The sequence below is a fragment of the Cibotium barometz genome, chromosome 34 (assembly GCF_041138505.1).
Source record: "Cibotium barometz isolate CiBa-2024 chromosome 34, ASM4113850v1, whole genome shotgun sequence".
In the NCBI taxonomy this organism is placed as follows: domain Eukaryota; kingdom Viridiplantae; phylum Streptophyta; class Polypodiopsida; order Cyatheales; family Cibotiaceae; genus Cibotium; species Cibotium barometz.
In genome coordinates this window covers 51,074,473-51,099,447 of record NC_141079.1, presented here as the reverse complement: position 1 = coordinate 51,099,447, position 24,975 = coordinate 51,074,473, and the positions used below count along the sequence as shown (strand labels likewise).

Genomic DNA, 24,975 nt, shown 5'->3' with positions numbered 1-24,975 from the left:
TGACATTGTACACAAGAATGGTGCAGCAGTGTTTGCATTTATGATTGCCCACCTCAACATGATGTCGCTTGATTTGCATATATCTCTCATTATTGTAATTATTACTTTATCAATATGAAGACATTTGTTTTACTAATATAATGGACCTAAATCTCATCATACATTGCCTTGTTTTGAAATTATCACTTTATCAATATGAAGGCATTTGTTTTACCAAAAAAATGTGCCTTAATCTTAACATACATTGCTTTGTTTTAATTTTTCTCTTAGAGAGACACAAGCTTTCCCCTCTCACGTGGGCATAGCAAAGACTATAAGAGAGTCTCTTTACACCCTAACTCGATGTGTTGCATCAAACTAGTATTCTTGCTTCCCAAATCGATGAAATTGCATCAAGAAAATGGAAATTTTATGCAAACAATAGTTTTTCTTTCTTTTTCATGAAAAAATCATAAAATATGCCAAATGGTCTTCCTTTTTCCCCCTTTTCATGGTGTTTGTCTCCATTCTATGGTTGGTTCTTTTACAAACTTTATGTTTATGATTATTATGTATTTTGTGATGAAAATCTATTAGTTTAAGAATATTGTGCTAACTCTTTTGGTGACCATTATGAGCATATCCAAATGATTGAGTACAAATGAAAATTAGGTTACGTTTGGATATGCAAATTAAGCAATTAAATACAAAAGATTGGGTACTTTTCTTACATACCCCATGTGTACTAATACATGATCATGATGTGGCTACATGGAAAATCCACTGAGCAAGGATTACAAAAGCTAAGACCAAGGTCTCCATGTTGGGGTTGTATCTAGTAAATAATAACTCTCCTCACACAAAAAATGTGGCCTTCTCAAAAATAGCATACTAGTCACAAAGTGATTCGTAATACTAATGTAGCTAGTTTATTAACATAGAATATCTACAAGAAAAACTTGACTTTGGTGCTAGAAGTAGCTTGAACAAAGTAGAAATATGTTTCCCATCACGGGATTGTAAATCTCATGACACTTTAGGAGCTTAAAGTATGTGCAATAGCTCCTTTCACTCTTACAAACTTGATGGTATCACATGAGTTTATTCACAAATCCCTAGCTTGACAATTATCACCCCAATCTTTTAACTATTAACTATCACGGCATATGTAAGGAATCAAGATACTAAAATAGCCTACCCTAGCTTGACAATTATCACCCCAATCTTTTAACTATTAACTATCACGGCATATGTAAGGAATCAAGATACTAAAATAGCCTACCCACATATGGGTGTACAATCCTGAGTGTAATATTCAACAAGCAAAAGCCTATTTTGGGTGATGCAAACGTACATATTCCCCTTTGATATCATGAAACTATTATTTAGATTCATGAGAATCCATATTTACTTAGTTGTGGTGATGTGTTCAAGTGTTTTTTAAACATGCTTTTGTGCTTGAAGTGTGAAAATATCAATGAGCCAATTTTTTGAATTGCCTTAAAAATGTTGTTATTTTAAAAGCTTCTCATTTGAAGGGGATTCATGTGTGTGTGTGTGTGTGTGTGTAATCATGGCTTTTTAAATAGTAGTGTAAGCCTATGTAATGGTTTTTCTAATGTGATACAAAAAATCTCATATTTTTTAATAAATATTATAAAGATTACAAATAAGTTTTGTTTAGAGAAAATATTACAAAATTGATTGGAAACTATGTTACTCACTTGTTAACACTCAAGTGGGTAAATCTCAAAGAAGATAAACATGTCCATTTTAACAAGAAAGAGGACGGAATGCATAGAATCCGTGTACTTGATGCAAAAGGAACTCCTATCAAGCTTCTTAAATATATAATTACATGTCTTGGTATAACTTATACATGAGATAAACCCTTGTAAGCATTGTGATTACTTTAATGGATACTTTTATTTGAAATATCTGAAGGGAGTTATCTATCAAAAAGACTATGACATGAAAAACATGAAGGGAATTATCTGTCAAAGAGAAAGGCTAAGAAGATTTATGCTATAGGGATGGTTCATGCACTAGTCAATGTATTATGTGGCATAATACTTGCAAGACACCTTCATATACCCCCATGAGCTCCATAGTGCTTTAATGGGAGTGAAGTTGAGAGAATGGTAGATAAGGTAAAGGACTAGTGTTTTGTATACTTGGGCATCACCTCACTAAGGGTTGGGCAATTGGGAAGGTTTCATATTGCATCACACATTAATATATGTAACCACAATAAGCATAAATGGAATTTCAAGGTCAAATTAATCAAATTTAAGCCAACTTGGCATGGATCTTCATTATAATGGCTATCGATAGTTCATGCACCGATGTGATGGCACTAAGATATACCACATAATGTGCCTAGGAGACCATTAATGTTAAGCTCAAATGCTGATAAATCACAAAAACTTTAACCTATTTGAAATCATATGAGAGCATATGCCTTCAGATAGGTGGCTTCTATGCTATTGATTCCTCGAACTTATGCCACTTAAGTGAGGTACCATTTGTCTTCCCTGGCCATTGCCAAAATCAAGTTCCAAATCTTCTCCCCTCTTGCTTGCATTTCCACATCCTTTGAAAGGAGGGGAGTTTTTGCGTTTTATATTGGCCGACCTTATCTTGAGGCCCTTATACACATGATTTCTTTATAAGGTTATATATTGCAACTTTCAAATCCAAACTTTAGTGCTATGATGATAAATGAGAAAAACATTAACCTATTTGAAATCATGAGAGCAAATGGCCTTGAATGAAATCAAATGAGATCATATAGACCTAAACTACAATAAACTTAACCTTATGAGCTAAAATCCAATAGACATCAATTAAGGACTCAAACCATGGTGGCAGGGTTCCACTATATGGACCTTAGTTTATTGAGCTCTTCTCATATGACCCTTCCTAGTCATGTCATTGGATCTCACACATGGTAAACAAAATTATAAATAATGAAAGGTTGACCCCTAGTATCTATCCTATAAGATGGTGCAAAATTTATGTACCCAATGCAAACCTACATTTAGCCACTACAGCTTTTTAATACCTTTATACTTACATGTTTGCAATGGGGGGAAGAGAGGCTCCTTCATCTTAGTTTTATGGATCACAAAGAAGTAGCCATGCACTTTCGTGGTATTGCATACTCATAGATGCACAATGCATACAAATAGATAGCCATTGACGTAGAGGCAATTTCATCTAAAAAGGTCAAATCACAAATCATCAAAAAGCTGATCATATATTTGGGCCAATCTTTCTTTCCAAATGATTTTTTTCCATTTTTACCTTTCTTATTTAATGGGTTTTGAATTACATGCCGCTAGGTAGATTTGAACATAGGTGTTTTGGCAACTATGGAAAGAGTGAGTTGAGTTAAATTATGGGAATGCATATATTTGCCTTACAAGTGGTTATATAGCATTTTACTGCAACCATAAGAAGGCAAACCATGCAACTCACTCAACAATTAGACCCAAGTGCCAAATTTGCATTCAATCTTGGGAACTATATAAGGCAACTTAATAGGATCGGGTGTTCCGCGTCTTACTTGATGCCCGGATGGAATGAACATGCTTGATTAATGAACAAAAGAGTGCTAACCACATGGCCGTGAGCTTTCTATGTCAAACGTGATACAAGGAGCCAAGCAACCATGCAAGTTGAAGGGTAGCCTATTTTGCTTACACATGTTGTAATCAAGGTTTTGCCTAGCATCTATGAGAATTAAGGTTCAAGTTGCAATATAGATGCTATATATGCATTTCACCGAATTAACCTAAGAGGCCTTGAAAAGGAAAATAGAGAGAGAACTTCATCTTGGTGTTGCTTTGTTGATATTCTAGGTCATGGCTTAAGGAGGTTTGTTCAAAACATGTGGCCTCCATACCACATCAAAAAGTCAAGTCAAAAGTCAAAAGTCAATTGGCTAAGTTTGGACTTGACTCTTCTTTATAGCTTCATTTGCTCCTATCCCATGGCTCCTTACATCACTAGTGAAGAAGGGTTATCACTCATCTTTGCTTCACATTATATATAAACACATGCAACCTGCAGGTGAATAATTGAACATCACTAAATTTTTGCACTAGATTATTTTATCTTTTGGTTCTTTCTTGGGGTCACATGCTTAGAAGTGACAATTCCAACTACAATTTTTTGTATGTAGGATGATCATCCCCAGTCTGACTCACATTTACTATAAAAAATAGTCATGCCAAGGTTTTAGGCTTAGAAGTAACTAACAATTGCAATCAGTGCCTTCATTCTTATTCACAAAAAACAGTCATGCATCGATGCAAGGGTCCTTGACCTTTTTTACATTGTGTTAAGCTTTGTTTATTGATTAGTCTTTTTTGCTAAATTGAGAGGACCAGTCTTGATGCCAACAATTCAAACTCCTATACAAAAATCAAGCCATCAAGAGTACATAGCATAACCTGAGCAAATTGTGAAGTGGAGGATGTTCCTCTCCCTATCCCACCTAGGTCAAAACTTGGGAGCTTGCCATCTTTAGGACCAGTCTTGATGCCAACGATTCAATCTCCTATACAAGAAAAAACCAAGCCAACAAGATTACATAGCATAACCTGAGCAAATTGAGCAGTGGAGGACGTTCCTCTCCCTATCCCACCTAGGTCAAAACTGGGGAGCTTGCCATCTTTTCTGAATAAATCAAGAATCCCATTTTATATCGAAAACTTACAAAAACGAAGCCAGAGCCCAAAAGCCTGCATCACTAGTGGACATACATATTACTACTGGACATCATGTGTAATTTCAACATGGGTACTCTTTTGCACAACTGGTTTTACTGCATGAAGAGATCTGTCACTGGCTGCTGAAGCCTTATCCAAGGCATAAGGAGCTAATTGTAGCAGGAAGTCCTATGTATCAGCATGGCATTGGATGTACTGGCCAAAATACCTTGCCATTTTTTCACCCATCTCTCACCATCTTCTGAGACTGGGGCAGGCTCATGTTTATGCCTGCTCAAGACAAAAGGAAACAAGGCATGTCTCTCTTTCAGTGGTGCAATCATACACTCCAGAAAGCACTAATATCAGACAATCATTATGATTTTGTATGGTGTTTGGTAGGTTCACTTCCTACCAAGCCAAAAAGAATACACTGGATGGATGCCTCCGCGTTGACGCACTTCGCAATGCTAATCTAGCAAAATGTAAATGGGTGACTGCAAGAAAATGCAATTGCATGGCATACCTTCTCCATCACGATCTAGAATCTCATGCCATTCTTGAACAAGAGCACAATAGAAGCACATAACATGTGTGCAGAGATCTTCACAGCATCCACCCTGCAAGAACAAAAATATTTTTCAATATGTTTTTGAAGAACTAAACACCCAAAATATGTGGTCACAATGAAAGGTAAACCTGGAGAAGGCTCAACTCTTTGCACTGTAAAAACACCATAGGCTGGCTCAAAAAAACAATTGCTGTGGGTGCACCTTGAATTTGGTATGAAACAATCTGGATGACAATTACCTCAATGTTATACCGTTTGCGCAGCTTTCTCCTGTAGCAGCAAGTATAGCAGAAACAGCTCAATACCAGTGAGTATGTCAGGCAATCGTTGCATGCATCCTCGGGCACTGTTGGCAGGAGAGAGCACCACCATTAGAGAAAGAACAACCACAGCTCACTTTTACACAGAAAAATACACCTTTATATGCTCTTACAGCCTTTCCGATTCTATCATTCTATCCCTTATGCCCATATGACCATCCAACAAACTTTGGCACCAACCCACATGGAGAGATGAGACTCCAACAATAGATTGTCAACTCCCAATGCTGAAAATAATAAAATTGAGCCCCTTTTATAATAATCCTTGACTTCACGTTTTTTCTGCTTTTCATGTACGGATTTTAAAACTTCAGAAATAACCATGTTTCTTTGCCCCCACTTCCCCCCGGCATGATTTCAACCAATTTTGATTTAAAAAAGAAATCTTATTCTTCTCTTCTTTCTCTTCCCCTTCACGATTTTCTTTAAAAGCCTGTAAAGATGAAACAAAGAAATAGATGAAAATTTTCTTGTGACTAGGTGTGTGCTCAAATTTTACTCCTTGGTCAATTTCACCTAGTTTCACACCCAATTGTTAAAATTTCTTACTAGTATTCCAGTAGCTTGTTTATTTCTCACTTTCCCCCAATTTACAAATCCTAATTTTACACTTTCAACCTCAATGGTCAAAACACAGTTTTGCCCAAATTTGACTTCTTGGTCAATTTATGTCACATGCACCCTATATTGAAGTGCTATGGACACACTGGCTCTACATCAGTGCAACATTTGTACAGTAGGATTACTCTTTTTGAGAACATTTTGTCGTATACCGTGACCACATTGTGAGCCCCAATCCAAGACATATCGGTCACGAGCTACATAGGTCAGTCTCCAAGACTTGAAAGCGCCTGCATGTGTCAATCCTCTTACCCACTTGGAGAATTCATCATATAAGTACATGGGCCAGCCCACAAGGCATGCTGCACCCTATTATGGGGATTACCTTGTATATGGTGCTAGACACCATATGCCACCCTTCTCGGCCAGCATAATCAGCATGTCGGCCATCATAAAAACATCATGGACAGATTATATGATCAGTCAGCCAGCGCAACATTTGATGCTAATTTTTTTGCATTTTTATCTTGTCCAATATGGCCAACAGCCCCTGAAGCAGACCAACCAGCAGCAAACAATCATATATAAGTAAACGCTCAGTCCATTGCGTAAATCATCAAAATCAGATTTTCAGTCCTCAAGCATTCAGGAGCAGATATGTGTGCCTAGATCCCCCGGCCTCTTGTGCATACATCCAACATTCAATACTTTATTGTGCTACAGTCCCCAAGGCCTCAGTGAAGATCCTCTTCTCAGCATTCAGCCAGCATATGTGCATCCCTCAGCAGTTCTAGGCTTGATTAGTGGTCATTGAAGAGTTATTCAAGGTGTCTTGGACAGTACATAGTCAGCCTGCGTTCAGTCTTCCTCGTCCTTGCGTTGGGCAGTCCTCACTCATCATTCATTGTCATTGTACAAAGTTCTCCAAAGAAATACAAGCAAATACTTCTACTTTAGGGGGGGGGGGGATTGGGCGGCCTATTGGGACCCAATCTGGTGTCGACTATCTATCTTCTCTCTCTATCCTAATGTAACTATTTGGCCTCCCTAGCTCCATTCACGTAATGGAACCCTTGCCTAGACACTAGATTGGTGGAAGAATGCATGGGGATAGGGACCATAAGGTTTGTACACGAAAAAGCACCAGTTTTTGGTCAAAAAGCAAAGAAAAGCAAAAGGTCAAACTAAGTTGACCGCAAGCCAAGAGCACCACTGGCAAGAGAGGATTGAGCAAGCTGCTTTTTCAAAAAGCAAGGCCCTAAAGCCAAAAAAGCAAAGCAGGCACGAGGATAGAGACCATGAGGTTTGTACATGAAAAGCACCAATTTTTGGTCAAAAAGTACAGAAAAGCAAAAAGTCAAACTGAGTTGACCACGAGCCAGGAGCACCATTGGCAAAGAGAGGATCGAGCAGGACCAAAAAGCAAAAAGCAACTCTAGGGCCAAAAAGAAATGCCCTAAAGCCAAAAAAGCAAATCACAAAGAATTCGCAAAAAGCTGGCCTTAATAAAAAGTGAAAAAGAGCAAAAGCAAAGTTTAAAAAAAGGAAAAACAAAGCTTGGCAAGCTTTTTGGCAAAAAGCAAGACCCCTCCCTGAAGTATAAAACTAGCATGAACCTCTCTTCATGATCATCATCGAGGCTTGGTGTTCATCATCATCACCCTGCTGTATGCCGCCTACTGGATTGTACGACTAACCACCTACCATATGACTACCAACACCGCCGCCAGCTGATCTGCCAATGCCGTCGCCACCTGTTGTGCATCGTCGCCGCCGCCGCTTGACTGTGCCATATGGAACTACCACATGCACTTGATCTGTTGACTGCCTATTGTTCTGTCTATACCACCGCCTACTGAAATGTTGTACGTACTACAGCCTGTGCCACAACTGAGTGCCTGCTGCCGACTAAATTGAGTGCCTGCTGCTACCATCAGTACCAACTGCCGTACAGCCACGTGGAACTCATACTCCCTTGTGCAGCCTCTTTTGGGTTGTTTCTGTTCCGGCTTGGGCAACAGAATCTACAGCTGATCATCATAAGCTTCACCCTACTAATGTATTGTGGGGCTAGATACTTACCTTCAGTTCTTTCTTTTCTTTTCCAGACAGTGTATCAGATGTCACATGGTTGTAACTTTGGTCTCATAGGTCACTTTGGCCTTTTGAAGACGTTAATATAACATTTCATTTCATTTTTTTTTTCTTCATGAAATGTTGTTTTATATTATATGTAAAAAATGTACATCAGCCACATGGCTCACATAAAACCTATGGCCCCAAAAACCCCACAAAAGATCCTCTAAAGGATCATGACCATGGAAACCTTTACACTAATAACAAAGCCTCCTAGCCAAATAAGCATCCCAGATAAAAGCATCAAAGATGAGCCAGCCGAGCCACCGTAGACCATAACGAAATAACATCTGCATCAAGTAGCTGAGCTGAGAGAAGAGAAGAGAACTGCAAAGCAGCAAACCGCGGATACGTAGAATGTGCCCATGTATTCCAGACAAGGAATCAAAGATGAACCCATTCCGTGTAGTCCAAATATGCCAAAATCCTGTCCATCTAAGAAAATGGAATATCACAAGGTGACTGTCCGAAGTAATGACTTGAGGACAAATCCCAAATATCCACTGATGAGCCGAAACAGTAGACCTCTCTACTGCCTCCCAAACGCGAGAGACAAAAGACCAAATCTGACGGGCCACTGGACAACTCATGAACAGATACATAACTGTTTCAGTGCATGTCATGCAGAAGAAGCAAGAGGCCAATGTAATTTTACGACGGCTGAGCTGATCCCGTGTAGGTAACCCTCCCACCAACATCCTCCAAATGAAAACCTTACCTTGGTAAGGGAGTTTAGACTGCCAACCACCACGCATAAGAGTTTTTTTCCACCATGATTTAGACTTGTGCAATCCCCACACCTTATTGGCCTTGGCTGAAATCCAATCTTTCTCTGATATGAGCTTATGATAGATCTAGTTAGCTGAAAGTGATATCAAGTCACCAGATTTACATAGTGCCCAATCAAGCCAAGGCTGATCTGCAGATGGCCGAGGTAATGGAGTAAAAGGCTCAGCTGCATGCATGATGTCAACCCATAGTGGGGCTGAAATGTCCGAGGAACCTTAAAGTGCTGCCGAATACGACGAAACGAATATGGCCTGTCACGACCAGGTATCACAGCATCTCGGATTCTAACCAAGCCTAACCTGACCATGCGGTTGAGTCGTATGCGTAAGGCATCTCTGTCTGGCCAAACAATGACACGCGACTCCACAAATGTTTCGAACTGCAAAGAGTTCAAAAGTAGTCTCTCATGACCAGGATCCCACCGAGCCAATAGTAGAACTTCATGCCAAGAAAGGAGAATATGCGATAAAATGTGAGATAGCGAATACGGACAGGATGAGCCGCATTCACAATGTCCCACCATGAAGCCTGCACACGTGTCCGTCCATGAATACCCAAGGCTGCTCCTGCAAACACATATCCTGAAAAAGCGCCCACCTACGCGCCACCATATGCAAGCGGACATCCAGTAAAGTAGCCCCACCCATTCTTTTGGGCGTCGTAATGTGATTCCAAGCTATCCATGTTTGACCCATAATATTTCCTTGCCTCTTCCACAACATAAACCGAATGGGAGCAACCAAACAGAGAAGAGATTTGTGCGTCCAATGTAGCAAAGGCAAAAAATAGGAAATCATGCTAAGCATAATAACCTGAGCTACCTTAACCCTCACGTGCATAGGCCACCCTTGAGCTTTCCAATACACAAATTTATCCGAGATCCGAGCAGAAATCCAAGCAAGAAGCACTTGGGGGTCCACATCCACACCCACCGGATACCCAAGATGACAAACAATGTCTCCTGTATGCACCACACGGCCTTGCCACCCTAATGCCTCAAGAGCAAATTCCGTGCATACAATGAGGGCTGATTTTGTTGAATTTATTTTCAGCCCAGAAGCCAATGCAAAATGATTCCAAGCTTCCATTGCTCGATCTATATTGGCTTTTTCGGCCCTGAGAAACATAAAAGTGTCATCCGCAAGGGCTTGAGCAACCAATTGCTTGCCATGAGGGAGATGCAAACCAACCACTTCACCATGCGATGCCATAGCATCTAGGAGAGATAACATAGGATAAGTGGCAATGGCAAAGTGACGTTTTTGTTGCTCCGAGGCATCTGAAGCATAACCCACATCCTTCTCGATCATCTCCTCAATAAGATCCATGTTAAGGCTATTGGCAGCCATGCCACCAACAGCAGCAGCCGGGTCATCCAAATCCATGCACGAAAGCAAAGAAAACCCGTTCTCTCAAACCCTAATTCAGCACCTGAAAACCCTAATTCAGCACCTACAAACCCTAAATCAGTAGCTGCAAACCCTGGAAACCCTAAGAGCAAAGCCTGAAAACCCTATAACAGCAAAAGGAAACCCCAAAACGACTGCTGTAAACTGTAAAACAGCAGCAAAATCTACGTTCAAAACCCTAAAACAGCAGATTTCGAAGAAGAGAAACCCCTAAAACAGCAGCCCAAATTTGTTCGAAACCCTAAAACAGCAGAAAATCTCTGTTTGAAACCCTAAAACAGCAGCTCTACTGAAGACAAAACCCTAAAACATGTACAAGAAACCCTAAAACAGCAGCCCAAATCTGTTTGAAACCCTAAAACAACAGCAAAACTCTGTTCAAAACCCTAAAACAGCAGCTCTACTGTATCCATGGATGAAATATAGCTATTTTTATTTTGAACCTCAATTTCAAACTAAATGCAATAGAACCCATTGTAATTTAAACTCTTAAGAGTCTTAAGAGTTCATTTTGAGTTAATTTTCTTTCAGTTTTATGCCTCTTTGGCATCGATACCCAGAGTGGAATGTAAATGGATGTACCTCATCTGTCCCATAGGTCGGATTCGGCCTCCCGTGGACGTTAATATAACTTTCTTTCTTTCTTTCCCCTCTCTCTCTCTCTCTCTCTCTCTCTCTCTCTCTCTCTCTCTTCGCTTCTCTCTCTGTGCACACCCATGATGATTTGCACGCTGCCGAGATGACCTGCTGAGATGACCTGCGCACCTCTGCCCGCCTCTTTGCTGGGATCCACGCTTTTGCCTTTGGCTCGCTCTCCAACTCTGGCTCTCTCCGACGGGCTCGCTCTCTTCCAACCAACAAAGCGAAGCACTGGACTCTCTCTCGCTCACCGACGGGCTGAAGCGCTGGACTCCCTTTTCTCTCACCGACGGACTGAAGCATTTGATGCTCTCTCTCTTCTGCATACTGTCGGGTAGAACTGCAGACGGCTGGAGGACTATTGGCAGGCTGCGCAGGTGCAAACGGTAAGGTGCAGGAGGTACAGTCGGGCAGAAGGTACAGTAAGGTGCATTGCCAGTTCTCAATTGTGCACCCTTTTCCCACCCATCGTTGCTCAGGCCCCCAAGGCAATAACTAGTTGGGGTTTATCGGGATGCAGTATCTGATGGCTTGTTCGCTTTAGACCCGCATAGCTCTCTGGACGAGATCACGAGAGGATTGGCAGGTGTTCTACATGCATCCGCCTCATATGCGTTTTCCTGCACTATGATCCCTTCCACCCACCCCCGCAGCACTACCCCACAGAACAGTTGGTATGATGATGAGTGTCGTGAGACACGAGCACAGCTACATCATGAGATTGCCATTGGGTCTTACACACATAGACAGGCCAAGATGATCTTTCGGCGCCTTGTGCGGAGGAAGAAACGAGCCTATCTGGCTAAGCTAGAGGAGGAGATCTACCAACTCTTCTTGGGGAAGGACAACAAGAGGGCATGGAAGATGTTTCACGAGAGACAGCCTGGTACTCCGATTACTGCACCTGAGGCATGGCATACTTATGCTAGAGAGCTATATGATGCACCAAGACAGCCCTCCACCCCCCCTCCACTGGGAGCTAGACCGGCTAGCAGCACTTTTTTTACTATGCGGATGGTGCTAGATGCGATAGACAGGTTACAGAATGGAAAGGCACAGGATCACGATGGGCTAGTTGGAGAGCACTTCTCATATGCACGAGACACTTTGACTCCGCTCATCGTACATGTGTTTAATAGTGCCATTTGTGAGGGTTTCCCAACAAGCTGGACAGAGCATATCATTGTACCACTCTTTAAGAGTGGGGACCCCATGGTACCAGGCAACTACAGGACGATCATGATTGGTCATTACTTGGCCAAATTATATGGCTCTATATTGGAGTCGGAGCTGAGCCGATGGGCAGAGAGGCATGGTCATCGAGCACATGGACAGGCTGGCTTCAAGAGAGGATTTACTACCTTGGATCACATACTGACACTTTGGGCACTTATTGAAGAGGGCAGGGCACAGAAGAGAAGGATATATTGCTGCTTTGTGGACTTCCGCAAAGCCTTTGATACTGTACCACGTGCCAGGCTTATGCACAGATTGCATGACATTGAGGTACCCGAGGATATGTAGTGGGGGATATATGCTTTGTATGAGTCTGTGACAGGCAGAGTCCGAGCTCCAAGCAGACTATCTGATAGGGTGACCAACACGATAGGGGTGAAGCAGGGATGCCCGCTATCACCCACCCTCTTTGGATTGTACATTGATGCAGTCTCTGATTATGTAGACAGATTGGGAGCCCCAAGGGTGTTGATACCCATCTTGTTATATGCTGATGATATTGTTCTAATCTCAGACTCTCCAGAGGGACTACAGAGACACTTGGATGCATTACAGGCTTTCTGTGCGGATAGAGATCTGACAGTGAACCTTGGGAAAACCAAGCTTATGGTGTTTAACACCACACAGGCATGGGTGACGAGATCAGAGCCTCAGTTCACTTTCCGAGGGGAGCCGGTAGAGTACGTCAAGTCATAAGTCTACTTGGGAGTTACTTTCACAAGACCGCATTTCTCCCTAAAGGAGGCAGCAGCAGCTAGATTAGCTCGAGGGCATGCAGCCTTGGGGGCACTTGAGAGGCAGTGTGCACACATACAGTTTTAGGAGCCATGCACCAAATTGTGGTTATTTGATACGCTTGTCACACCGACCCTCCTGTACGGAGCTCCAATTTGGGGGCCCAATATACATCACAGATCTCAGAGAGGGACAGATGAGGGATGGAGGCAAATGGAGAGACCACTGATTATGATGATTGCCTGCATGATTCGGAGCAAATCATCAATACCACATGAGATTGTTTGGGCTGAGCTGGGTGCCCCACCAGTAGTAATCGAGGCCCTGTTCCAAGCAGTTACCTTTTTACAGCGGCTATGGGAGCTCCCTCAGTAGAGGTACTCCCGTTTGGCATTGACCTCATCCATACAGTTGGCAGAGGATGGAGATACTCATTGTTGGTATGCTTGGATGAGATCATGGTTTTGACCTACATGGTTTGCGGATAGAGGCACTACCACCCTTTCAGTACAGTCTGGATTGTCCATTTTTGGATCTCACCCGCTCAGAGCACAACCGCGTGATCAGGATGGATATCATCAGAGTGGACACAGAGAGGACATGGACTAGCCCCCTTGAGCCCTTGGGCACGAAAATGACTCATTACAAGAGCCATTTTCTACACCTCTCACCGGATGATTTTATCACCCGCTCAGCGTACATGGATGTACACCTGTCACATGGGATACGTTGTGCCATTGGACAGATCCGGACCTCATCACACCAGCTGCGGATTGAGACAGGGCGATATGTGCATCAGATCGTGGATGACCGCATTTGTCAGCTATCTTACCAAGAGGTAGAGACAGAGGAACACTACATTTGCCGATGTACAGTTCCGAGAGGGTTTTGGGCCGTTACGCAGGGTCATGAGTTTGAGGATCAGAGATGCCTGGGATTGTGTCTACTTGAGCTCAGGAGACACAGAGAGACCCTCTTGGCAGAGGGGAGGCCGAGCCATGATGTACCTAGATAGAGGACCTTGACAGATTTCTTCGGCACCGCACCAGCAACCCAGCCCACACACCTCCTGATACCTCCTCCGTTGGGCCATCAGGGCACCGACCACGCTCCCAGGGAGTCACCACTGATAGAGCACTTATCTTATGTTGTGCTCGTCAGCCACGCCCACCAGGATCCCGACCACGGCATCCTCACCATCGCCAGATTAGAGCCATTATTGCTCTAATCGGAGGCGCCTACCTCGCTTCTACGACCTCTCCATCCTAGACAGCCCCATGGCGGAGATACTTGATCTAAGGAGAGGACAACACTTCAACTGATCAGCATACATGGATCTACCTGATATACATTTTCTAGTATTTTCCAGTATTTTTTACTCAGTATCGTCTCGGAGTCTTACAATTCTGTTCTTATAACCGTAGGACAATCAGTTTATTGTACTTTTTAGTCTCATTTAATTGTTCTCTTTGATGAAACACCAACTTCAGATGTACTCTTAGTTTTGGTCTCATAGGCCACTATGGCCTCTTAGATTTCTCTGCTGGATACGTAGTAGAATCTATCACAACACGCCCTACTAGGCTTACAGTGGTATCAAAGCAAGATTTCTCTCGAGGAATCTTTCTTGGGGTGACAGAGCCACATGTCGAGAGTAGAGGGCAACCAAGGGCCTAATGAAGGGAACAACTATGAGGCCGATCCAGGACTTCAGGATGATAACCAGGGTCATCGATCCATTACTCATGAGACCGCGGCCATATCGTCAAAAGAGTACAATGATTTTCAACAATTCCGGAGTTTGCTCACGGATGAATAATTCCTTGCTTGGATAGCCAAGAGGGAACAAGACAAAAGAAGGACTAAAATGTTTGAAGACTTCATCAAAGATAGAGCCACCGAAGCCAAAGGAGTTGAAGCTGCAAAGCCTATCTTCGTGCCAAAGGAATCACCATTGCGGAAGGACCTAGAGCCACCGAGTCTGTTTCTTGTGGAGGAGGCAAGAAGGCTATTCCTAGCCCTGCCATCTCAGATTTAGCTTCTTCAGGACAAGCAAGAGAAAGGAAGACAAAGGAGCCAACAACAACCAGCAAAGTGGACTTCAAGCCGGGAGAGAAGAGTGTCAAGTTCAATGCTTTCTATAGAAAGCAAGATACACAAAAAGCTTTATCTTTTATTAAGCAATTTGATTCCACCTTTGGAGGAGAGGACTTCTCCGAAAAGTCCAAGCTTCGCATACACTTGAAGGATGCCGCCTTAAATTGGTGGCTAAAGGTGGTACAAGAAGGAACTCAGCCAGAGACGTGGACCGACTTCAAGGTTATGTTCAACAAGAAGTTTCTACCCGCAACCTTTGAAGCGGATGTGCAAAAAGAGTGAGATGAGGTAAAGCAGAAAGTCGGTGAGAATGTGGCAACTTATCTTAACAATTTTTCAGTTGTTTCATTGAAGTCTGCTTCTTATAATCCTATTTCACCGATAATGGAAATTTGTAAGTTTGTGAATGGACCTCAACCTAAGCTTATGCAAGCAATGTATATGGCTGGTCCGAAAATTTTGGAGGAAGCCCAAGACAAAGCTTTGCAAGCCGAGACTTTACACATGCCTTGGTGGGCAAAACGAAGAATGACAACCGGGATCCACCTCAAAAGAAGAGTTTGACGGATCCCAATCGAGAACCGGGACTCAAGAGAAGAAGGATAGGAGCGTAGACAAACCTCCTCCACTCTTTCAAAGGAAATTGCCCCACAAGCAACTTGAGGAATATGTCAAGGAAGGAAAGTGTTTTCAATGTGGAAAGAAGGGACACATGGCTGTAAAATGTCCCGACAAGCCAAAGCAAGAAGCCAAGAAAGAGACCCGAAGATCATCAAATTGACATCATGCTAGGAAGTTCATCAAGTGGTTTGCAGTGGTTGCTAGTCCATTGCATGATTTGACAAAGAAAGCCGTGGGATTTCGGTGGACCAAAGCTGAAAAAGAATCCTTTAAAGCATTGAAATTTTATGCTAGCAAAGAACCGATGTTGCTTATTCTAGATTTGTCAAAGCCTTTTGTGGTTGAATGTGATACCTCAAGAGATTGCATTAGAGCAGTTTTGAACCAAGAGGGCCATGTTGTGGCCTATGAAAGTCGAAGACTTCAAAGAGCCAAAAAGACCGCACCCACATATCAGAAAGAGTTGATGGCTATCATTCATGCAATGAAGATTTAGAAGCATTATCTTATGGGTGTTGAGTTTGTTATCAAGACGGATCATCAAAGTCTTAGGTACTTTATGTCCCAACCTAAGATATCCAAAAAGCTTATAAGATGGGCTAGTTATTTGGCCCAATTTCAGTTCCAAATTATGCATACTCAAGGAAAAGACAACAAGGTAGCGGATGCATTATCTCGGAGACCCATGAGCCATGCAGTTTCTATGGGATATCATATGGATTTTACTTTGATGAAAGATCTTTATGCTACCGATGAGGATTTCAAGGATATTTGGAACAAATTGCAGAATGGAGATTTGGTGACCTCCTATGTCATCAAGGAGGGTTTCCTTATGATGCGAACCCGGTTATGTGTGACAAAAGATTTGAGGCCAAAAGTGTTGGAAGAATACCATGCTCCACCCTACATGGGACATAGAGGCATCTTGACTACAACTCAAGCTTTGGAGAGCTATTTCTATTGACCCAGTATGAGAAAGGACATTGACCGATATGTTCGAGAATGTTTGAAGAAGACCATTCGCACACAACATATTGCAAGATTGTTTATTTAATAGATTTTCAAGCACCATGGATTGCCTAAGTCCATTGTGGGGGATAGAGATCCTCGAACTACCAGATTCTTTTGGAGAGCTCTTTTCGACAATATGGAGACAAAGCTGAATTTCTCTTCGGCTTATCATCCTCAAGCCTATCTATGGGCAAAGTGAGATTGCAAACCTCACTATCTTGGATATGCTAAAGTGCTATGCTCACAAAGCGAAGGATCAATGGGAGAAGTATTTGCCTTTGGTTGAGTATGCTTACAACAACACCGTTCATTCATCTACAGACAAAGCTCCTTTTGAGATCATCTATGGCAAATCATTATTGTTGTCCATGCTTAGAACCAAGAAAGACATCTTCCATGCGGATGAGTTTGTTCGAGATTTGGATACAGCTTTTGCACAAGTTCGAAAGGCTAGTGAGACATCTCAAGCCAAGCAAAAGAAAGCTGCAGATAAGCATAGAAGGAAGGTTTCATTTGAAGAAGGGAATTGGGTCTTGTTGAGATTTGAGAAAGCAATACTTAGAAAGTCTAACGCCAAGGAGCACAAGGACCCAAAGCTTGCTCCTAGGTATTATGGACCTTTTTAAATTACAAAGACGATCAACGATGTATGTTATCAGTTGGACCTTCTAGATCATTGGAGGATACATAATACCTTCCATGTGAGTTTATTAAAACCATATATGGGACCACCCCCAAAGAAGCCTTTATTGGAGGATCCACCAGAGGTGGAAGAGCAAGAAGAAATTTTGTAACCAGAACAGATTGTGTTTCATTCTATGAGAAAAAGAGGAAAGACAATGGTCAGAAAGTTTCTCTTGAAATTCAAGAATTATTTGCCATTGGATGCCAAACGGATGCCAGAGGAGTACTTCAAGGACTATCTAGAGATACTTCAAGTTTATGAGGAAGCAGTTGGTCGAGATGTATTTGAAGTACAAGCATAGACGTCTTGCAAACAAGACAGATTCAAGAGGGAGGGATTGTATAATCATTATTTTGCTTATATAATGGTTAATTGAACATGCTCTAGTTTGGTCAGTTGCTTACCAGACCACCCAAGAAGTAAGACTTATATTTGGGTGGAAGTAATGCTAGATGACCCATTGGGCGGCCTTTGTGCCAGATGCCTTCGATTTCACGATCGGGTGGTCGTGGTGACCTCGGGCGGTCAATGCGACCAGATGGCCCAGATGACTATTGATGAACACTCGGGCGGTTATAGTGACCAGATGGCCCTGATGATTGACTGAGCGGTTTCCTTGGGGAGCCAAATAGCTCAAGAGTGGTTTCCGATGAGACCAAATGCTCGACCGGGCAATCCATGAACACGAGGATCTTTACATGTGCATTGCATATTGATGTATGTTTGAATTTATTAGACTTTGTGTGTTGTTTTTAATGCATGGACAATGCTTAAATTTATGGCATGTGATAGTCCACTGGGCTCCAGACTACCTGGCCAATACTTGGAATACCCAATAGACGCAATGATGCATTCTTGTTTGTTGACTATATTGTGTCTAGTTTTTGTAGGAGGTAAATTTCTTTTATCTAACACAGGTCACGAGGAAGAACCGTCAAGGACAAAGCCATTGGTCAAAGATAAGACATTGAGATGTTGCCAGATGAGCAAATGACATCACAAATATGGGGATGTCCATATGCACAAGACTTGCCAGATGGGGCTAGTACTTGGAACGTATGCATATACTTGGTACACTTGTACTCCGCAATTGAGGACAACTCAATATAAGAGGGAGGAAATGTAACTATTTGGCCTTCCTAGCTCTATTCACATGATGGAACCCTTGCCCGGACACTAGATTGGTGAAAGAAGGCACGACCATAAGGTTAGTACATGAAAAAGTACCAGTTTTGGGTCAAAAAGTCAAACTAAGTTGACCGCAAGCCAAGAGCACCACTGGCAAGAGAGGATTGAGCAAGACCAAAGCCGCTTTTTCAAAAAGTAGCTCTATGGCCAAAAAGAAAGGCCCTAAAGCCGAAAAAGCAAAGCACAAAGAATTTGAGAAAAGCTAGCCTTATTTGAATAAGTATTTTATTAAAAAAAAGCAAAAGCAAAGTTTAAAAAAAGGAAAAGCAAAAGCTTGGCAAGCTTTTTGACAAAAAAGCAGGACCCCCCCCGCCCCCCCACCCTCTCCTCAAGTATAAAACTAGCATGAACCTCTCTTCATGATCATTATCGAAGTTTGGTATTTATCATCATCACCATGTTGTGTGCCGCCCACTGGATTGTACGATTAAGCTGCACCGTACCACCTACTGTACGACTGCAAGTGCCGCCACCAGCTGATCTACCAATGCCACCGCCACCTGCGATGCGCCGCTGCCGCCTGATTGTGCCATACGGAACTGCCACCTGCGCCTCATCTACTGACTACTAGCACTATACAATTACCTACTGTTCTGTTCGTACGACCGCTTTTTGAGCTGTTGTCCGTACTGCAACCTGCACCACGTCACCAACATGATGCCAATTGAACTGAGTGCCTACTGCTGCCATCAGTACCAACTGCTGTACTGCCACGTGGAACTGCTCCAGTTCATACTTCCCTGTGCGGCCTCTTTTGAGTTGTTTCTATTCCGGCTTGGACGACAGAATCTCCAACTCGTCATCATAAGCTGCATCATCTATCCATATCTCTCGATACCTCATCTACAAGTATCGGCGATGCACAAATCATGTAAATCATGAGAGAGCTCGATTGCCAACCCCTGGACGGGGGCAGACACCGACTCTCTATCATATTCCATCCTCGGTGCTGCACTCGAGGGAAAGGAGATCGTCATCGCGCCACTCCCTAGAGTGATGAAACACCACACAAATCCAAATGGGAGCAACCATCTCCTCGAACATAAGAGTTCCTTCCAACCGGTAAACATTGGAAGAAATTGTAATCCACTCGTTGCCCTAGAACCCAAGGGAGGCCTCCTCGTGACTCTAGAGGGAGAGCCCTCACTAGAGAGGCAGCGATGGTCATCTCTACTAGCTCCGAGAAACGATGAATCAGGCAGGCGGACTGAACTCGCCGCCTACCTCCGCTCCAAGTCTAGCGTGGCCGGAATGCTTCGAAGAGGCGGAAGGGGAGGGGAGAGAGGGATCCGAAGGAGTCGAATCAAAAGAAGTTGCTAAAGGGAGAGCTGAAGCCAAAGTTTCGTTTTTTTTTTTTTGGTGGGGGGGGGGGGGGGACGGGACCGCTGAGGAGAGGGAGAAGGAAAAGGAGGGGAGGAATCGACCTAGGAGGGAGGTCCCATCTGCCTGCATATGAAGCATTAGCTTGGGAGGCCAGAGTACTCCACTCTTTGCACGATAGGGGCTTCCCGGAGGCAAGCAAGGGATATGGCATGAGGCACTGTCTCCGGAGAGGCTACACAGATACAAAGGGATGGAATCCCGGCTGCCCGAGCAAGAACCGAAGTGACAATGGAGGGGGATTCCATCACTCTCCCGATAGCACCACCTATCATCTCTACACTTGGACATAACATGTACAAAGGGCCACACCAGAGGGGGGCAACCCCAAGACAAAACTCTAGAGCATTCCACTCCAAGAACTCAGACAATGCACCTAAACTTACTCCAAACCAAAAGACTAAGGAGGATAAGATTGGTGCTAAATTGAGTCAGATCTGAAAAAGACCAGTATCAGCGTGAAGGACACTATTTCTAGTGTCACGATGGGACATACATTGAAGACCTGTCCGAAGAAGACCCAGACCCCAACCCCAGCCCCTGCCTCCATAGCGATGGTGGTGAGTCAGTGGGGCATTGCCACCAGGGGACTGCTGAATAAATGCTCGAAACGGTTCTCTGATGAAACTATATCCTCTCACGCCCGACGGTGCCACTCTGCTCTGGAAGTCGGTTGGCAGCTCTGTCTTGGGCCAACGGTCTACTACTCTCCTACGTCAATGGCCGCCGGATCTTGTGCTCTGCTACCTGGGGGCCAACTTCCCTCCCACCCCCTGACGAGGATCTCAGTTGGACCCGCGGGGGGGGGGTACAGTAGAGGCGGTCCCGTCTGCCTCCATATGAAGCATTAGCTTGGGAGGCCAGAGTACTCCACTCTTTGCACGATAGGGGCTTCCCAGAGGCAAACAAGAGATATGGCATGAGGCACTGTCTCCGGAGAGGCTACACAGATATGAAGGAATGGAATCCCGGCTGCCCGAGCAAGAAACCGAAGTGACAATGGAGGGGGATTCCATCACTCTCCCGATAGCACCACCTATCATCTCTACACTTGGACATAACATGTACAAAGGGCCACAACAGAGGGGGCTGACCCCAAGACAAAACTCTAGGGCATCCCACTCCAAGAACTCAGACAATGCACCTAAACTTACTCCAAACCAAAAGACTAAGGAGGATAATATTGGTGCTAAATTGAGTCAGATCTGAAAAAGACCAGTATCAACGTGAAGGACACTATTTCTAGTGTCATGATGGGACATGCATTGAAGACCTGTCCCAAGAAGACCCCGACCCGAGCCCCTGCCTCCGTGGCAATGGTGGTGAGTCAGCCCCGAGAGCTAGAAGACACATGGGGGGGGAACAAAGACCAAAAGTATGAGCACAATGAGCTACTCAAGTGTTTTGGCTATATTTGTGGACAACGGTAGAACGGAGTACGTAATTACTAGGCAGGCTGCTCAGCGAGCCCACTTCACTTTATCTTTGGTGGAATGAGAAGTTTAGGGATTTGGCACAAGTATGAGCACAAGCATCAAAGTTGAAGCCATGCCAAGGTGGTCATTCAAGGCACAAAATTATCGCATGATACCAGCATTGTCATGTACATTCGTTAAGCCCGATGCTCATGGACATGATTATCTTTCCTAGCAAGTATCTAGACACATTTAGAGGAAGACTTGGACCTAATTTTGTGTAACATGCAGCGGAAGTATTCGTAATTGAGGATCCTGTCACACAAATGCTCACACCGTCTTCTATATCCTGAGTTTCGCGCGTTTAGCCATCCACTTTAAGACTTCAAACTTTAAGAGATTGAGAGAGAGAGAGAGAGAGAGAGAGAGAGAGAGATGAAAACTGTACACTGTATGGGGTCCCGAATTACCCACTGAAGGGCCCCCTATCCCGTTACCGGAATAGTATTTGCTTTATTTCTTTGAAGAGACTAACGGTGGACTGACGATAAGCCAAACACAAGATCTAGGAAGACCAAGAGTCGGGCTGAACTGTACACGGCTGTAGAAGCACCAATGATATCCACTCTCGAGCCTATGCACTCTTCCCAATGGAATGAGGAAAGGCTGCAAATCTGAGGCTAAGATAGGGGCTGTTTGGAACTGTTCTAGGCTATGTATGAATGCTGAAAATGAATATGAATGCTGAGTTTTACCTTCACCAATTGGCTGTAGCAAAACGATGAAGAGATGAATGCTGAAAACTGGTTGTATGCAGAAAACGCAACGTTTACTGATGGCTGAATGCTGTAGACTGCTGCGTTTTGCTGATGGGATGCTCATGCGTTGATACTCCTATAGCTGTAGGATGAAACGCTTCTCCAAAACGCTGGATGCTGAGGTGAACTATGGGCTGAATACTAAAACGCTGAAGTGCTTGAGGCTGATTGCTGAGATATGAGATTATATGAATGAATGAGCAAAGCATGCCTATTTATACTATACTGAGGACTAGTCGGTTGGCATTAAATGCTGGCCGACTGGATATAAAATGCTACACGACTGATAAATGGTGTTTAAATGCTGGAAATTGTGGTAAAAATGCCAGATAAATCCTAATAAGTATTCTAAGGCTACCAGATGCTATTTCAAGGCTTCTGCAATGATCTATATGCAATGGATGAATGATATGCAATATGCAGAGTGCTTTCTAATGCAAACCCTAAGGTTTCTACTGACTCTACATGCATGAATGCGTCTCTTCAAGTGGGTTAAGAGACTTGATTAACTGACTAACTTGCTATGGCTGAGGAATGACCTACATAGCTCGTGCCTGACTTATCCTGGACTAAGGATTACAATGGGGTCACGGCGTACGACAAATATCATCCTAAAAGGTGCTAATACTATACAATGTTGCACTCATGATGATGAGCTAGCTCGTCACCATGCACTACAGTGCAGAGTGCATGTGAGATTTTGAGGCCCTACAAGCGTCCAGAAGAGCCTAGAACATGTGACCATGGATTGGACACAATTTGGAGGCCAAATATCTTTTTGGACATTATTATGTAGGTCAAAAAGGCAAAACCGACCTGAACACAACTTTCCATCCTATCCCTATATAAAGGAGGTCAAAGGGCATGGAAAGGCAAAAAACAGATAGATCTCTCAAGCATCTCACAAGTGTTGGCAATAATCCCCGCATAGAGGCGGCCCAAAGCAACTCTAGGCAAGAAGGCAAGCATCTGGAGAGCACGACCAAGCTATGGAATCAACAAGTTTTTGTAAGCATCTAGATTAACATGCACATATTGGATCTAGGTCAAGATTCAAGATCATTGTACATATTCATGTTTGTATACTCACAAACTTTTCCATCTGAAGCAAAAGCTGCTATATCTGAAGAAGTGCCACATGGATACATACAGGTGGATATACCTGAAAGTCAAAGGATGATACTTTAAATCCTCACTTTCACATCAGGGCCAATTGGAGAAAAACATCACTCAGCACTTACACAAATAAGGATCCATACAGCAATCCAATAGACTGTTATGCCATGTATCTGGGCCCTGGGAAGTTTTCCTTGCAGATGGTTCTTGTTTTGGAGATGATGATGCTGCTTCTTGCCTGCAAAAATCTCACAGCACCACTCTAGCCTAAGAAACAGAGGAAAACCACATGGATGTCAGAATACACGAAATGAAATTAACTTGGGAGGTAGACTTAAAACCTTGAAGGAGGAGGACTTGATTCCTCATAGTAAATTGACTCTGAGTGCTCAAGGGTATGACATTCTTCTTCTTCGTGTTCTTGACTTGTTTCCAAAACCTCTTTCTTCACATCCAGATGCTTTGAGCATTTTGACTTTGAGCTGGAATGCCGTAGGCTACTCTTCTGAGGAAAAACACTCTCTGTGACATCTATTAGATGGTGAATGACATCAACCTGATCCATCTCATAACTTTCTTCCACCTGTTGAAGCTCCACTCTTAGCTTGCTGTTCTCTTTTTTGAGAGCATCATCAATGCTTAATCCTGGATAGCTTCGAGAAAGAGATTTCTCCAAGATGCGGGCATCTTTTGCGGTAACTTCTGTCTTTAAAACTGTCTCATGAACCTTCAACTCTTCTTCATCCAAGGTATACACTCGCTTGTCCTTTTCTATGGCTTGCAAGCGCTCCTGGAAACTACGATTGCACGGTTAGGAGCAGATGCATATTCATTCTCTCTCTCTCTCTCTCTCTCTCTCTCTCTCTCTCTCTCTCTAGGATGATGTACCTCATGGATATAATGTAACCTTTTGGTCTCATAGGTCATTTTGGCCTTTTGAAGACATTAATACAACTTTCTTTCTTTCTCTCTCTCTCTCTCTCATATGGCATGAGCACCTATGCCCCCCCTGTTCGCGTTCGCTGTGCTGATACACGCACCACCTCCGCCTCCGTTATCCCACGCACCCTGCTCAGGCCCCCAAGGCAGCAACTAGGGGGGTTTAGCCAGAATGCACCTACAAGAGCTGGAGGCATAAATTGAGACTGTGGAGGACAACACCAAGAAGGCGTTGGGCAAGCAGAAGAAGGTGCTGGCGGGGTCCTGAACCAACATGAAAAACAGTTGAAAGGCCTCCGCAAGGAGTTACAAGGCAAGAATAACAAGATTGAAGAGCTGGAGGCAAAGGTGAACCCCCAGGAGGAGAGATTCGGATGCTGAAAGAGACCCATATGCAACAATAGGCAATGCCAGAGGCCATCCCAGTGATAGGGGAACTCCGGGCAGAAATGGAAGCCCTAAAGGCTACTATCAAGGATCATAGGGTGGAGGAAGGGGAACTGAATATACAGGAGGGCCTAAAGACGGACCTGGAGCAACTGAAGGCTACGAGTGATAAGTTGCAAGAAGAACTGCACACCACCAAGAAAGAATGGGTAGAGGTGGTGAAGAAGC

General features: G+C 43.4%; 1 protein-coding gene across 1 annotated transcript in view; it reads right to left on the bottom strand.

Moving 5' to 3' along the window:
- Positions 1-4,310: 4,310 nt before the first annotated feature.
- Positions 4,311-24,975, bottom strand: part of LOC147619156 (protein MID1-COMPLEMENTING ACTIVITY 1-like) — a 41,742-nt gene continuing 21,077 nt past the window's right edge. Inside the window, exons 2-7 of the mRNA XM_086774331.1 lie at positions 23,763-24,211; positions 23,547-23,659; positions 23,396-23,467; positions 5,505-5,611; positions 5,221-5,314; positions 4,311-4,985 (exon numbers count right to left, since the gene is read on the bottom strand). Of these exons, the coding sequence (XP_086630457.1) occupies positions 4,936-4,985; positions 5,221-5,314; positions 5,505-5,611; positions 23,396-23,467; positions 23,547-23,659; positions 23,763-24,211 (885 nt within the window). The 3' untranslated portion in view covers positions 4,311-4,935. The remainder of the gene's footprint in view (positions 4,986-5,220; positions 5,315-5,504; positions 5,612-23,395; positions 23,468-23,546; positions 23,660-23,762; positions 24,212-24,975) is intronic.